General features: G+C 37.0%; 1 protein-coding gene across 1 annotated transcript in view; it reads right to left on the bottom strand.

Moving 5' to 3' along the window:
* LOC129718990 (protein scalloped) overlaps window positions 1-14794 on the bottom strand; it is a 362904-nt gene that overhangs the window by 82650 nt on the left and 265460 nt on the right. Inside the window, exons 2-3 of the mRNA XM_055670289.1 lie at window positions 4322-4461; window positions 3510-3648 (exon numbers count right to left, since the gene is read on the bottom strand). Of these exons, the coding sequence (XP_055526264.1) occupies window positions 3510-3648; window positions 4322-4461 (279 nt within the window). The remainder of the gene's footprint in view (window positions 1-3509; window positions 3649-4321; window positions 4462-14794) is intronic.

A 14794-nucleotide genomic window follows, 5' to 3' on the forward strand; every position in this document is an offset into this window, starting at 1 on the left:
TTTGCATTTTTCACAGTTTTGTAGTTATTTATGTCATTTTTAACATAATTAAACTGTTAGTTTTCATCATTTTTGTTTATCTATTTTGCGTCTTAGTTTATATATATTGAAAAACTTTAGCTTCCAGAAGCTAACAGATTGCGATCGACATTACCTGCATTCTACAAAGAATGCAGAATTCGTGTAAGAGCAATCACTTAATTTCATTTAAAAAAGGCCCTTAAAAAACATTTGTGGGGAGTCACAACCAGCTCTTTCTCCGATTGTCTGCAATTCTCAGTAACCACTGTTTGCTTCTCATTCTAAATCCACTAGGTTTCTAACCAATCCATTCGCGACGAAAATTTAAGCAAGCAAAGTCTTGTGGCGGCGATATTCTACCTATTCAGACGACGAGCTACGATCCCGCCGCAGACACCACAAGTGTTGTAGGACTCAAATTACTTTAATGAACGAGATTCCTTTTATTCACTTCAATTTTTTTTAAATACTCTTGAATTTTTAGAGAAATTCATTGAAAATAGTTTCCTTAACCCTCTTTATAAAGCTTCATGAAAATTTTTTAAGTTTAATTGAAGATTTTTAGAGGTTCTTCAATATCTTTAATGTAAAATCTTACGACAGAAAAAAGAGACAAAAGTTCGTTTAGAGCCTGATAAATTGGCAAACATTACCTCTATGGTTTGGAATGCACAGAAAATATTACTAAAATGAAATTAGAATAAACAATTTGTGCAAATAGGATACGTTATGAGCTTTCAACCTCTATTAATAGCTTTTTTAATGGAAGCACGAAACGATCATGATCCATCACTAATCTCAAAAATGTGATCAGCCATTGTTTAAATAGCTATCGGCAAGGGGTGGAGCAACGATCCGTGTTAACCGACCGAAAAGCCAATCATCTGGAACATGTTTAGCACCCGATTGAAACTTATCTGTGCGGTTGATTCTCGAATCAAAACCATCATCCTTTTACCTGCTGCTGCTCGCTACTGTATTGGCAACAGACCCCCTCTCCAGGTGGGGTGTCCGATCGATTTTCCACTCCATTCGCGCTCGAAATCCCGCCTAACCAGCTAATCTTGTCAGACCTAATTAGACGACGAAGACGAAGCGAGCGCAGAAGTACCGCAATCGAGGCGACGCGACGTCCAGAATCTAAAACTTGAGCACACAATCGCAGCGTTGTCTAAACTGGTTCGTCCAGTTTCTGCGAGTTCTTCAGAGTCCGGGCTGATTCGGGACGCAGACAAGCGAAACTAATATCAAACCAACACGCTATTTTGCATCGCTCAGCACTCCGAGACTGTCTCCAGGACAGGGTTGCCAGGTAGACCAATGAAACACTACCGCTGGACGGACCGAACGAGAATCGAACGGTGTAAACATTGCCCGGCCAGGGAAAGTCAAACCCTTTCTGGCTAGTCCACCTAATTCTACTTCCCCCAAAGCGATGAACAGGTTATAACTAGACAAAGGAGAACTCAAGCGACGCGAGCGCGACCTGTTTCTTGTTTGTTGTTTACTATAGGTACGAGTGTGTTTGTATCACTTACTCTGGGGGCCCAGTTAAGTGTGGTTCCAAGCGGCCAGTGATACCGTTAGTGCACGTGTAAAACTGGCTGACTGAACCAACAACGTCGTTGTTGTTTTTTGTTCGAACGATCCGGGCACTGTAACGTTGGCACGAAGTAGGCTTCGGAAGGAATTATCAGTCAAACTGTCAGAAGCAAAAGCAGCGGAAAGTTTCGAGAAAAAATCTGAACCGCTTTGCATTTGTAAACAGAATTGTTATTTTTTCCTTCCACTTCCATTCAAATTAAAATGGAACTTTAGGCCCCAACAATTAGTCTGCGTTTTCATCCGTAATTTACGGGTAAAAATTCAATTACAGCTCGCTTGTAATGTTTAAACTTGGTACGCACTTTCACGCACCGTGGTAAAGTTCCAAAGAATTTTAGCGGAAAATGGAATTTTTCCTCCTCCCCCTTCCTTTCTTGATCCTGGGCAAATGTTCTTTCTCAGCGGCACAAAGTTTTTCCGTCGCCAGCAAAAGAATAGCTGCTCTGATTATTATCTCCCCCTTTTCCCCACCCCCCACTCGCAACCAAATTGGACCCGAGACAGACTAAAAAACAACGGGGGAGTTGGTGTCGCGCCGTTCGAGAGTTACATTAAACTGAAATTAAAATTAATTTACTCTTCTGCAACATTCCAACTTCCCGCGCGCGCCATATTGCCCGAGAGACATCACAGGGCACAGAAAACGCGGCGCTTCAACCGACCGTGAAGCAGCGCTGCGCTGCGCGAAAACTAAACTGAGAATGATGCACATTTTCGCGACGGCGACTTTCTTTCGAGCGCGGAGTGATAAATGTGTACGCCAAACAGATGAGAAGGGCGGCGTCCTCCTCCTTTTTCTTCCTCGCCCGGTGTCAGTGTCGGATCCGACGGTGGGATGGGGTTAGGGGGATCGTAAATCATTTGAAAATTAATGAATCTTAATGCTCGCTTGCGTCTGTGCTATGCTGTTATGGTTGTTCCGTTCCGCCCGCGCCTCCTCCCATTGCGGGTATAACCGCGCGCCATCTACACAAACTATCCTGCAAAAGCAAGCATTCGAAATGGTTGCAATTTTATATTGGTTGTAATTACTCGCCGGTCCGTGGCAAAGCCGCGCTCTGTAGCTTAGCTTCTTTTGAATGTTTTTTTTTTCATTTTGTTTTGTTCCTTCCCTTCCTCTTCCAACCCCTTCGCCAGCTTCTGCGCTGTGTCTCTTTGAGACCCCAGCGAGAGCCGGAGGAAAAAAATTGTTTTCGATTGTTAAATTGTTGCCCATGCACGCATAATTGCTTGTACTCGACGGTTTTGCAGTCAGTTCTTGTTAGCAGGGCGGGGCTCACGAGCCACAGCTGAGCAATTCCGCAGCAAGATTATCTGTCAGTAGCCGACGCCGTCGCCGCACCGATCGTTAATTTCCAAACAAATGGGAATTATGAAAAACAAACTTCGGCAAATCCACCCATTTCACTTTCCTTCGCTGTAGATTATGGTTGGAACGTATCCGCGTATCTTTTGACAGCTACACAAATCGTCTGTCCTGTCCCCCACGCTCGGTTGCCAGCAGCAATTATCATCAATTGTGTCACCGTAATCGTTTTCATTACACGCAGTTTTTTTTATTCCTCTTCCCTTTCGGGTCATCGCCATCGAATCGTCCGCAGGACGACAACGGCGGGGGTGCGAAACAAGGCGGTTGGTATCTTCTTTACAGTGTAATTAAAATAAATTAACCCCTTTTTGTGACCCCCTTTCTCTGCCCGCTCGGCGCGTCTCAGTCAGTGTCGAGAGCCGTGCTTGATTTGCAAATTTCATTAGCGACTCTCTAATAAGCTAAGAGAGACCGAGGAGGCACCACCGTGTCTGTCGTGTGTGAAGACCTGGGTTTATTCCCCCCGCGTTAGAAGTGTGGATTGTTTTATTTTTTTTTATTTTCTGGTACTTACCATACATTTTACCCTCCTCGGAGAGGATGATTTTCCGCCGGCCGCAGGGTGGGTAGATGGCCAGCGCCTCCTGGAAGCTCTGCTCGATATCGGGACTCCAAACACCTTCGGCATCGGCCGACGACAGGTCCTGTTCATCCTAACCGGATCGGGTAGTTGGGAGATTAGCGGGGATCGGAGCGTTGCGTAAGGAAATTGATGAAGGAGAGGAGAGGAGAAGAAAAAATACAAAGAAAGGTTTGAGCAACTTTGAATGAAGTTTGGTCCCACGGACTAAAAATTGGCCGCTCTGGAAACCAAACCAACAGCTTCCAGCAATGGAACACAGATCCACTTACGTCCTAGAAGAAAAAAAAATTTAAAACCTAGTTAATGTTTTTATTTTTATGATATGACTTGAACAATGAAAAGAAAAATTAAAAAAAAAATTTTTTTTCAGAAAGATTGCGTTCTACTGAAGTGACTGAATTGATGAACATTTATTACTTCTAAGACAGCTTCAGCCAGGAAAAACAGACACTTCTGAACTCTTAGATACTATCTTGCTAACAACTACCGTAAAATTCCACCATCTTAACCACAAGTACCCTAGAACTGACTACTATTGAAAAAAAAAAACCTTAATCGATCAACTCTCTTCAAATTTTGAAGTGCTCTAGAGCTAAGGTGCAGTATTATAAATCCTATAAAAAATACGATTATCTCAAATTGATTATTTTCCTACAGCCGGTCGTAAAATTTCTACCCATTCGTGAATTATTTTCATCTTCATTTTGTCATTTAATGAATTCGCAAATATCTGTCCAACTTACATCGCTCATGTCGCCGACGTCCAGGTGTTTGCTGTCGACACCGCTTCCATTGGTGTCGTCCGGGACCAACGAACCAGCCGTTGGTCCTGGACCCATCGGTGTCCACCTTGTCGTAATGGTGCCGGCTCCCAGTCCACTGTCTGCAAAAATCGAGAGAGCAAAAAAAAAGGTTTGTTAGTAACAATGTTGATTTGATTGAGCTGATCTAATCAAGGGAACGGGTCAATAATTGGGACACTACTAAATAGTGGAAACAAATGAATGCTAAACGATGTAAATTAGCGTACAAAAGTCGTGGACGAGCGCGAGCGCGCTCTTAATAACACACAGGTGACCTCGTGGTGGGCGGTTTGCCAGCCAGGACAGCTGACAGTTTTTGTTCTTCCCGACTGACCGACAGTCAAAAGTGCAGGAATGAGTGGGGGACGGGTTTTTGCTTCGGGTAATAAATCTAAATTTATTCAGTGACTGCAATTTAGCTGTGTGTCGTTCGTTACTTCCACCTTCCGCTCGGGGGCTCCACAGGGTTCTGGCTGCGGTCATTACAAAACTAGATTGTGTACCCGCTTGGTCAGCTCAGCCCCCGAAGCGCAGGCAGGTAGGCATGTAATAACATATCAACGACGAACGAAAGAAACACACTTATCTTATCTTCGGGGACGAAGCAACAAGCCGAAGAGGAAATTTGTCATAATTGTTTGTTTCTATCTTTTTTTTCCTACTGGCCAAGTCATCAGCGCCGAAGACTTAGCAAGCTTGTTAGTGACGGGGAAGATTCGAATAAAAACGATGATGATGATGGTGATGATGGTGATGATAATAATCATGCCGAGAGCAGGAGTGATTGAGATATTTTCTAAACATTTAGATTGCTAAGCTCTAATTATAAAAGGTTGCCGAGGGCCTAAACCCAAGGTGCGAATTACCATTTGCAGGTTAGGTTCACTCGTTAGTCATCGCTACTGCCAGTGGACTCTTAACAGACCAATTAGATTCCAATCGTCATATAATCTTTTTATGGCATGGCTTTGTACCGTTGGTAAGCTGCAGCTGCTTTGCAGTATTGTGTGACATACGTACTGAATGTGGAATTCCAGTTTAGTAATAAGCAGTCAAACAATTTTAGAAAAAAAAAACAGGAGTGAAAGAGTTTTAACACAATAACTTGGAATTCAAGTGTTTGGCTTTGTTCAATTTGTGAACGTCACTTTTGTCTTGAAAATGCTGTGAATATAACCTAACAGTCAACCATATTTATAGGTTAGCAATAATTGCAGTTTTACACTCCAGTTCAGGCCTGGTTTGATTGCAATTTCTGCAAATTATTGTAACAAAAACTTAGAACCTTATCTCTGCCAATGGGGAAACAGACTGTGAAACATTCAATTGTTCAGGTTTATACTGGAATTTTCCCCGGCTTTGCATTTTGGTTAAATCGAAATCATGATTTGGGACAGAGAACAGACGAATCCTTAGAAAAAAAAATATAAAAGTGAAATGAAACTGACAAAAAGTAGCACTAAAATAATAAAAATGAGACAAAACAAATAGACAAAACTGATTTAGAAGTGAAACAAAATCAACCAAAAGTCAATAAAAATAATCTATAAAAATAAACTAAGAGTGGGTTTTAAAAAATACAAATTTATTACTGTAGTTAAAAAACATGGCGCCAAATAAAAAAATCAAAAATTTGAATGGTGAATAGAACAGACGCAACTAAAAAAAAAAAAAAATATGAATAAAAAAAAACAGACTGCAAACTAAATAACAATAAACAATGAGCAAGGAAGAATAAACAACAAAAATTTTTGGAAAGGGACAGGAAATATGAAAAAAAACATACACAAAAAGGAGAAAAGTCATTCAAGCAAAAATAGACATAACAGCAGTACACAAAATAAGATGCAAAAACAGTAATTGTGAAAATTACAAAACAGAACAATTCGCATGTGAGCAATTCTCGCTGAAACTAGGCCACTAGGTGCACAAGGTCTTTCAAATTTGATATAAATGCACATAGTTATTAAAAATAGAGAAGAAATGATAATGCCATTTTTGTTTGATCGAATTTGTTGACCCCTTGGTCACCAAGGGGCGGAACAGTTTTCAGAAAAGTTCAAATTTTTGCAACTCTTGATGTATTATTTGAGCTGTATCTCTATAATTCGTTATGTAAAGTACTACGAGTAGCACTATTCTGTAAAGAGGAATGATAGAGCTTTCATTTGAAGTGATCAGAATTTGGGCCGCCATCTTGTATTTGGTCGCCATCTTGGATTATATCAGAAAAATGCAATTTTGACCGTGTTCCCAACTACCGATTTTCGATCTGAGACCAGCATTGGAAAGCTGAGGAAAAATGCTATAAGATGCGAGAAAAAAATTAGGTGAGCATCAGTGTTAACCCATCGATTGAACTTATTTTCCAAGCTGAGTATTAAAATATTCAACGTATACCGCGCGATCAACGTAGTAGCCTGTCTACTGAGACCAAGTGGATGCACATGTTATAACCCTACTAGCTCCATATATGGTCGGCATGCAACCAGACCGAACCAAGCGCCAGTTTTTTGAAAATTGAGTTTTTAACACCAGTGGATGTTAAAATTGATAATTTATCTTTCATGAAAAAATGAAATCATCTGAACAGTTCTTAATGATATTATAACAAAATTTCTCTGCAGCAGCTTGCAGGAAACATACTGGGTGGTTAAACTTTGTTCGCCGATTACTCGTAATAATATTTTTGGCGCTTGTTTCGGTCTGGACGCACGCCGACCATATCATAATCGATTGGTGCTACAACTAATACGCCACTACTATTTTTTTTTTGATTTAGTGAAAATAATGAATACAACGCTAACATGTTTGATACTAACAAAGCGATAGGTTTTTTATTACTGAGCAGTTCCACAAAAAATGTCCCAGATTTAATGTTTTATTTATATTGTTATTTTTAATTTGGCCGAAACTTTGCATAGGCAAAAAATGCCATTCTGTGCTACTGGTTTAATTTTTTGCAACACGACTCATTTTTTTTTACAAATATTTTCAGGGCCAAAACGGTTTGTTTGATCGGTATGACGTCTTCTATAAAGCTGTAGTTAGTATTTATGTCTCTCCGAAAAAATATACACTTTAAAACGATTTTATTTTTTGAAAAAAAAGGTATCAGAAAAATGTAAAATTTATTTATTTATTTATTTATTTCTTCAAGCAAATGTAGACTACAGTTATAATAATACAATGTTTTCTTATATTCTATACATTATTTCCAGTAGTTAGTCGTTTTTTTATTTGATTTCTGCCCATGGTGATGTCGATATTTTCGCAGTGCTGATTATAGTGACGCATCATGCGATTTATTGGGCCATTTTTGAGTAGTTTGTTCTGTGAGAATTTTCCGGAAATATTTTACGATTTCTTAATTGACGACTGGGTGCATAAAAATTTAGTTGTGAAAATAATTGAGTAGATTGCACGCGTTGAGAAATAATGTCATTGATAAAATAAAGCATTGAAAGATCGCGGCGTTCTTTAAGTGCTTGTATGTCTATAAGCATGCAGCGTGCTTCATATGATGGTAAGGGAAATGATGTCCAATTTAGCTTACGAAGCGCGTACAAAAGAAATTGTTTTTGGACAGATTCAATGCGTTCTTCATGTGTGGCAATATAGGGATTCCATACAATGCTACAGTATTCCAGAATTGGTCGGACGTATGTAATATATAATAGTTTGATTGTATATGGGTCTTGAAAATTGTGGCCGAAGCGTTTCTTAGCCCAGCATACTATTTGCTTTGTTGATAATTGTATTATAATGTTCTATAAATGTAAGTTTGGAGTCTAAGATTACGCCTAGGTCCCTTACGATTTTGCATTTTTCTATGTTTGTTTGTAGGTGGTGTTACTGTTTGGCTATTGAATTACATTTTTTAATGTTGAGTTGTAATAGGCTTTTGTTGCACCAAGTGTAGAATACATTAATTTCATTCTGGAATATTTCGGAGTCTTCTGCATTGGTTATTTCTATAAAGAGCTACATGTCATCAGCATATACAAGCACATGTATTGACTTAAGAAGAAAGGAAACGTCATTTACGTATAATATAAATGAAGAGGGCCCAGGTGGGAACCTTGAGGAACCCCAGAAGTTACTTCTATTAGGTTTGAAAAGGAATTTTGAAAGCGGACTATTTGTGTTCGTTTTGTTAAGTATGACTGCAGCCATTCCAAAAATTTTGTTTCAGTTCCGTATTTTTCGAGCTTGAAGAGTAATAATGGTATGTCGATTCTGTCAAATTCCTTGCTAAAGTCCGTATAAAGAGCTTCTACGTGGTTACCGTTGTCCATTACAGTCAGAGTGAAAGTTATGAATTCCAAAAGATTTGTGGTAGTTGATCGGCCTTTGTAAAAGCCGTGCTGTTGAGTTGTAATTTGGTGTTTTACTTGTTGAAAGATTTTTTCATTAATTATTGATTCAAATAATTTAGGAATGCATGAAATAACGGCAATTCCACGATAATTACGAATGTCAGATTTAGCGCCAGATTTGAAAATTGGCACTAAATATGAAGTTTTCCAGAGTTCTGGGAAAATTCCATTCTTCAGGGACATGGTAAAAAGGTGTTGTAAGGGTGTAGATAGTTCTTCTGCCAAATTTTTGAGAAAAATTGGAGCTATTCTGTCAGGTCCAGGACCTTTCGTAGCGTCTAAATTTTTAAGTGCGTTTTTAATTTCGAATTCAGATATTTGATTGACAGATAAAGAATTCGAAAATTCAGGAAAATACGAGAAGTATTCGCGGTCGCGATCTGTTTCTTCAAATGTGGTGTAAATTTCTTGAAAAAAAGTGGCAAAAAGACTACATATTTCATTACTAGTTTGTCCTACATTACTGTCAAGATGCATTCGTGATGGAAAGTTGTTAATTTTTAGTTTGGGTTTTACGTAATTAAAGAAGTTCTTAGGGCAAGACTTGATTTGATGCTCGATTTTACGATTATGTTCTTCATGTGCAATTTTAATGGCTGCGTCAAGTTGATAGCAAATTTCTTGGTAATTTTGAAGATTTTCGCTATTGTTTTCTTTTTTGTATATTTTATGTGCTTTTTGTTTTCTATTTTTTAGGTTCTTCAATTGTGGATTAAACCACACTGGATATTTGTTGGTGTTCGTTCGTCTTTTTTTTTAGAGGTACATTTTCTGATATAATTTGATTAATTATTTCATAAAATTTTGTTACTTCTTCGTTGACATTTCCTTCTTTACAAATTATACTACGCCAATTTATTATGCGAAGTCTACGTTTGACTTGTTCGAAGTCAGTTTTGTGGTATTCCGGTGCATCCTCGTACTCGCAGTCGCTGGGGTACGAAGTGTTATTCATTACTATTGAATATTCAATTGCTGTGTGGAATGCTTCATTTTTCCTGTGGAATGCTTCATTTTTCCAATTATTGTCAGGTCATTTTTTCAATTATTGTCAGGTTTACCTATTATCGCCCGGGGGTTAATGAAGACATAGATAACCAATCTTTTGTTGGACGATAATAGGTAAAACCTGACGATAATAGAGCCGATACCTATCTAAAGAGGCTCATTTTTTAAAAATCTATTTTTTTATAAAAACTACAAAAGATTACCTAAACAATGCAACCAAAGGAAAAGTTATAGAGTGTATAATTTTCCGGAAAGACAAAATTATTATCTACAACTTTATCGAAGACGTCAAACCGATCAAACAAACCGTTCTGGCCCCAAAAATATTTATAATCATAAATACCTTCTCAAAATAGCATTTTCAATAGCTTCTCAAAAATGAGTCGTGTACCAAAAAATTGAACCAATAGCATAAAATGACTATAGAAACGTCTATGCAAAGTTTCAGTCAAATTAAAAATAACGATACAAATGGAATATTAAAACCGGGACATTTTGTGTGAAACTGCTCAGTAATAAAAAACCTATCGCTTTGTTAGTATCAAACATTCATTATTCTCACTAAATTAAAAAAAAACAGTAGTTGCGTACTAGTTGTAGTATCAATCGATTATAATTAATGGAGCTAGTAGGGTTATAACATGTGCATCCACTTGGTCTTAGTAGACAGGTTACTACGTTGATCGCGCGGTATACGTTGAATCGGAATATATATAGTTTGCTTGTCCTTCAGTCACGCGCACGACAAACGAGAGTTACTCAAATTGCCTTTTTCCCAAGCAAACTCTGAAGCTGAGGTACACTAAAGTTTGTTATTTTTTTGTGGGTAGCAACGCAAACACTCCTGTTCTGACTACAAGTTACCTTTGCTTTTAGTCCTCCACTCACCTCCTCTCGCCTGGTATGAAGCCAGTCGTAATATTCGGCACACGTGTTAAATTAGCACATGGCTATAGGTTCTGATGCAGGTACATCGACAAAAAGCGCCAAAAACGCAATAAAGGGCGAAATGCAATTTTAAGATGTAAGAAAGACATAGTATCAAAGATATAAGCATGTAAATGAAATCTAAAGTTAGCCAAACCACTGTCGGTTGATTATGAACGTTATTTTATAGTTACATGTCCAATAAGTTCTGTAATGTCATGGCATTACCATCAAAATTAGGTTGTCAAGTGATGGAAGAAGGCAGTACCTGTTGTGGTTCATTGAGGATAGACTATGAAAAAATCAAGAAAATAATGGGGATTATAAACCTTTTTGCTCGAGAAAATAAGCAGTTTGGTTTTCTTTTAAAGTGTGTAGCAATTTTTATATGCATTGAAATTGTAATTTTTCAATAGTACAGCTATTCGATAGCAAAAAGTTGTTTGTTTATTAAAAATATCAATTACGACCGAAGACGTTAATAACGCACATTTATAAAAAAATTAAGAAAACCGGCTGTAACTCGCTAAAGTCATTTTATGCAGAACATCATATCGAGTTTCAAGTTTAGCTTATGGCGCGTGAGAAGCCGCACTTGAAATTTATCCAACTTTCTCCCTATTACTCAAAGCTCTAACAAAATTTACAAAATGTTCTCAAGAAGTTGTACTTAAAGATAGAGCAATACAATTCATTTTCGATATTTTTAAAAATAGAAAAAAAAAAAAACATTTAACCTACACAAGACATGCTGCAGATATTGTACCCCAAATTAATTTTTTAAGTATACTACGACGTTCAAGATGCACGGAGAAAGAGATAATTATTTTGCTGATACGTTAAAATTTTAGCTATTTCAAAAAAACTTAGAGTATAAGATAAACCCATTTCCGACGAGTGACATTCAAACTTTGATTCAAGTTCAACAATTATACTTGAAAATTTTCACGATGAAATTATTCAGTAAGGTACAGATTGATCTTTAATTTGCAATACAGTTTGTTTTAATTATGTTTATAAATGATGAGTAATAAGAGTTTGATGTTAATTTTTTGAGGTAAAAACTGATCCTCACCGCCGGGATCGGGTTAAGCTATTGGCCATTATTTTTGGACATTATGTAAAATCTGATCAACAGTTTTGATTTAAGATATTTTGATATATCGGCATAAAATTTTCAAAGTTTTAAAAATTAAACATAGGTTTATCTACTATCCGGCAAATGCGCTACAGTAAGCCAACTTTTTTTTTATTTTTTATCAAATCATATTTGTTTGCTTATGTAGAAGAAGACGAAAACAAAGAAGTAGACAAAGGTGGTGGTGATGGGATGAGGGTTGTTATGTTGTTACGCAACACTATAAAAGGTTTCTGTGATGGAACGCAGATGACAGATGTTTCATCCGCGTCATTTATCATGTGTGAAGTTATATCGGAGTATTAGAGAGGGATTTGAACTACCCATCAATGATTAAAAGAGGACAGTACTTCGTTATTCCAAGCTTTGCTATTGTTAATAACAAATTGCAGAGACAAACTTTTGCATGTGTGAATATTTTTTGAGCAATCCAGAATTGTTTCATGAGCAATGGTTTTGGTAAACTGTTTTTTTTTATTTTCAATCACTTTCATTTTTAGTTATTTTGTAAGTTTAGTTTGAATATAACATATATAACATCAAACAATTGAGAAAATAAACTATTATTCAAGTTATTAAAATTTAAAAAAAATTAAATCGTTAGAAAACTATTTTTCGGAAATAGTCAAATAATGGAGAAAAAGTCTTTAGATATTGGAGAAAACTGCTGTGCAGTGGATCCGTATGAGAAGCGAGATGCAGATTCGTTTTCGAGTAAGCAATCCATACACGATCTACTGTACGAAGGATTTAACGCAGTTTAGATAATTAATTAAGTTTCAAACCAGCGCTGGCCATCTGCATCGAATTGTCGATAGTGTCATAGTTACATCTTGAACTTCAACTCGATATATCAAAAAAAAAATTCATTTTAGATTAAATACCAATTTTTAATAGTTCAAAATGCATTTGAAAGTGGCTAGCCACTACGGGCCAACTAGTATTTTAATACTCAGCTTGGAAAATAGGTTCAATTGATGGGTTAACACTGATGCTCACCTAATTTTTTTCTTGCATATTATAGCATTTTTTCTCAGCTTTCCAATGCTGATCGAAAATCGGAAGTTGCGAACACGGTCAAAATTGCATTTTTCTGATATAATCCAAGATGGCGGCCAAATTCAAGATGGCGGCCTGAATTCTGATCACTTCAAATGAAAGCCCTATCATTCCTCTTTACAGAATAGTGCTACTTGTAGTACTTTACATAACGAATTTCAGAGATACAGCTCAAATAATACATCAAGAATTGCAAAAATTTCAACTTTTCTGAAAACTGTTCCGCCCCTTGGTGATCAAGGGGTCAACAAATTCGATCAAACAAAAATGGCATTATCATTTTTTCTCTATTTCTAATAACTATGTGCATTTATATCAAATTTGAAAGACCTTGTGCACCTAGTGGCCTAGTTTCAGCGAGAATTGCTCATGTTATAATATCGAAGCCAAAACTTCTTTGAAAAATGTGAATATGAGAGGCATGAACTTAAATGAGAGGCATGAAAAAAAAACAGGAAGAAAATTATTCTAAAATGACATATAGTTACAAAAACATAGAAAAATATTACAGAAACATAATAAATTCTCATGAAATGTAAAAAAATGCTCGGTTTGAATGAACGAGATTTGCGATTGATTAAAAATAATATAAATAAAACATTACTCAAAAGCGCTACAAACTACAGGGTGTTCAATAAGTTCGAATACACTCTAAAGGTGTGTTAAAAAAACAAAAAATACGAGACATTTATTTCTGAATCAGTTTTTATTGAAGCCGTGTTTATTGAGAAACTTTTACGAAACAATTACGTAAAAAAATAAAGAACTTGTCATGAGGCGATTTAGAGTAGGATACTATATGAAAAAAAATTACCCATTGTTATATTCATTCATGTTTTTGAAAAATGTTAGAAAAAATGACAGCATCTGTTTCTTTTGGATGTAAACAACAGGACGCAGCTAACGTTTGGTTGAATACTGCACGTTATATGAAATGACGGTTGATCGTAAGTGTATTTATAATTATCGGAACGGCCTATAGGCAACACTACCTTTTTTATTTGGTCATTTTTGTAAAACTAACGATGCATGAATACATAAAAATTTTACACTAGTAATTGTTGCGAAAATTCTCATAACTCTCATCTTCAAGCATCTATAGCTCTGAAAAGAACCGATTCCATAATCTTCAGCTCGAAATGTGTGCTATAGAGCGCTGATGAGCGCACCACCACCGGTAGTATTGAATATTTTGTTGGCCGCGCATAAAATTTGCTCTCCGCTGTGCTCTCCAGTAGCTGTGCCAGCAAAATATCCTGCAGCGTACGATGGTAACTGTTGCTGCCGTATGCAAAATAAAGGTAAAATGCTCCGCGGTGCCTGGAAGTTGACTCGTATGCAGCTCTCGTTTCTCAATGTCGCGTACTCCACTCGCTGTTGTGTGACAAACTAGACTGAAGCTGAATTTTCTACACGCAATCTTTTGTATCGAGTTCAGCGTAGATTTTTGTCATTAAGGCGTGGCCACACAGCTTGGAGAAAGAGGTACAAACCAAAACCCTTTGTGAGTCAAAATATGTAGGCAGTGGAATTTATTTCGTCCATGTTATTGTTATCTGTGTTCGGGAAGCAAGCCAATAACGAGGGAGATGTATGAAAAAGCTTGACCTTGGATCTTTTCACCTTTTTCCACCATTAAGCAGTAAAGCAACAATGTTGAACATTATATCAAAAAATTGTTACACATTTATCTATACACCGACATATAAATGACTAAGATGCATTAAGTCGTTCGCTCGCTATAATCGTTTGAAATCTGACGCAGCATTTGCCAGTTTCATTTTAAATTTCACGAAGTGTAATTTAGTATAGAAAACAAAGACGTAATCCTACGTCAAAATGTGTTCTCTTATTCTCAGGGGGTCATGAATAATTAAACACTTCCTCTTTATTCAAAAACAA

This window comes from Wyeomyia smithii, chromosome 1 (genome assembly GCF_029784165.1).
Source record: "Wyeomyia smithii strain HCP4-BCI-WySm-NY-G18 chromosome 1, ASM2978416v1, whole genome shotgun sequence".
Classification (NCBI taxonomy): domain Eukaryota; kingdom Metazoa; phylum Arthropoda; class Insecta; order Diptera; family Culicidae; genus Wyeomyia; species Wyeomyia smithii.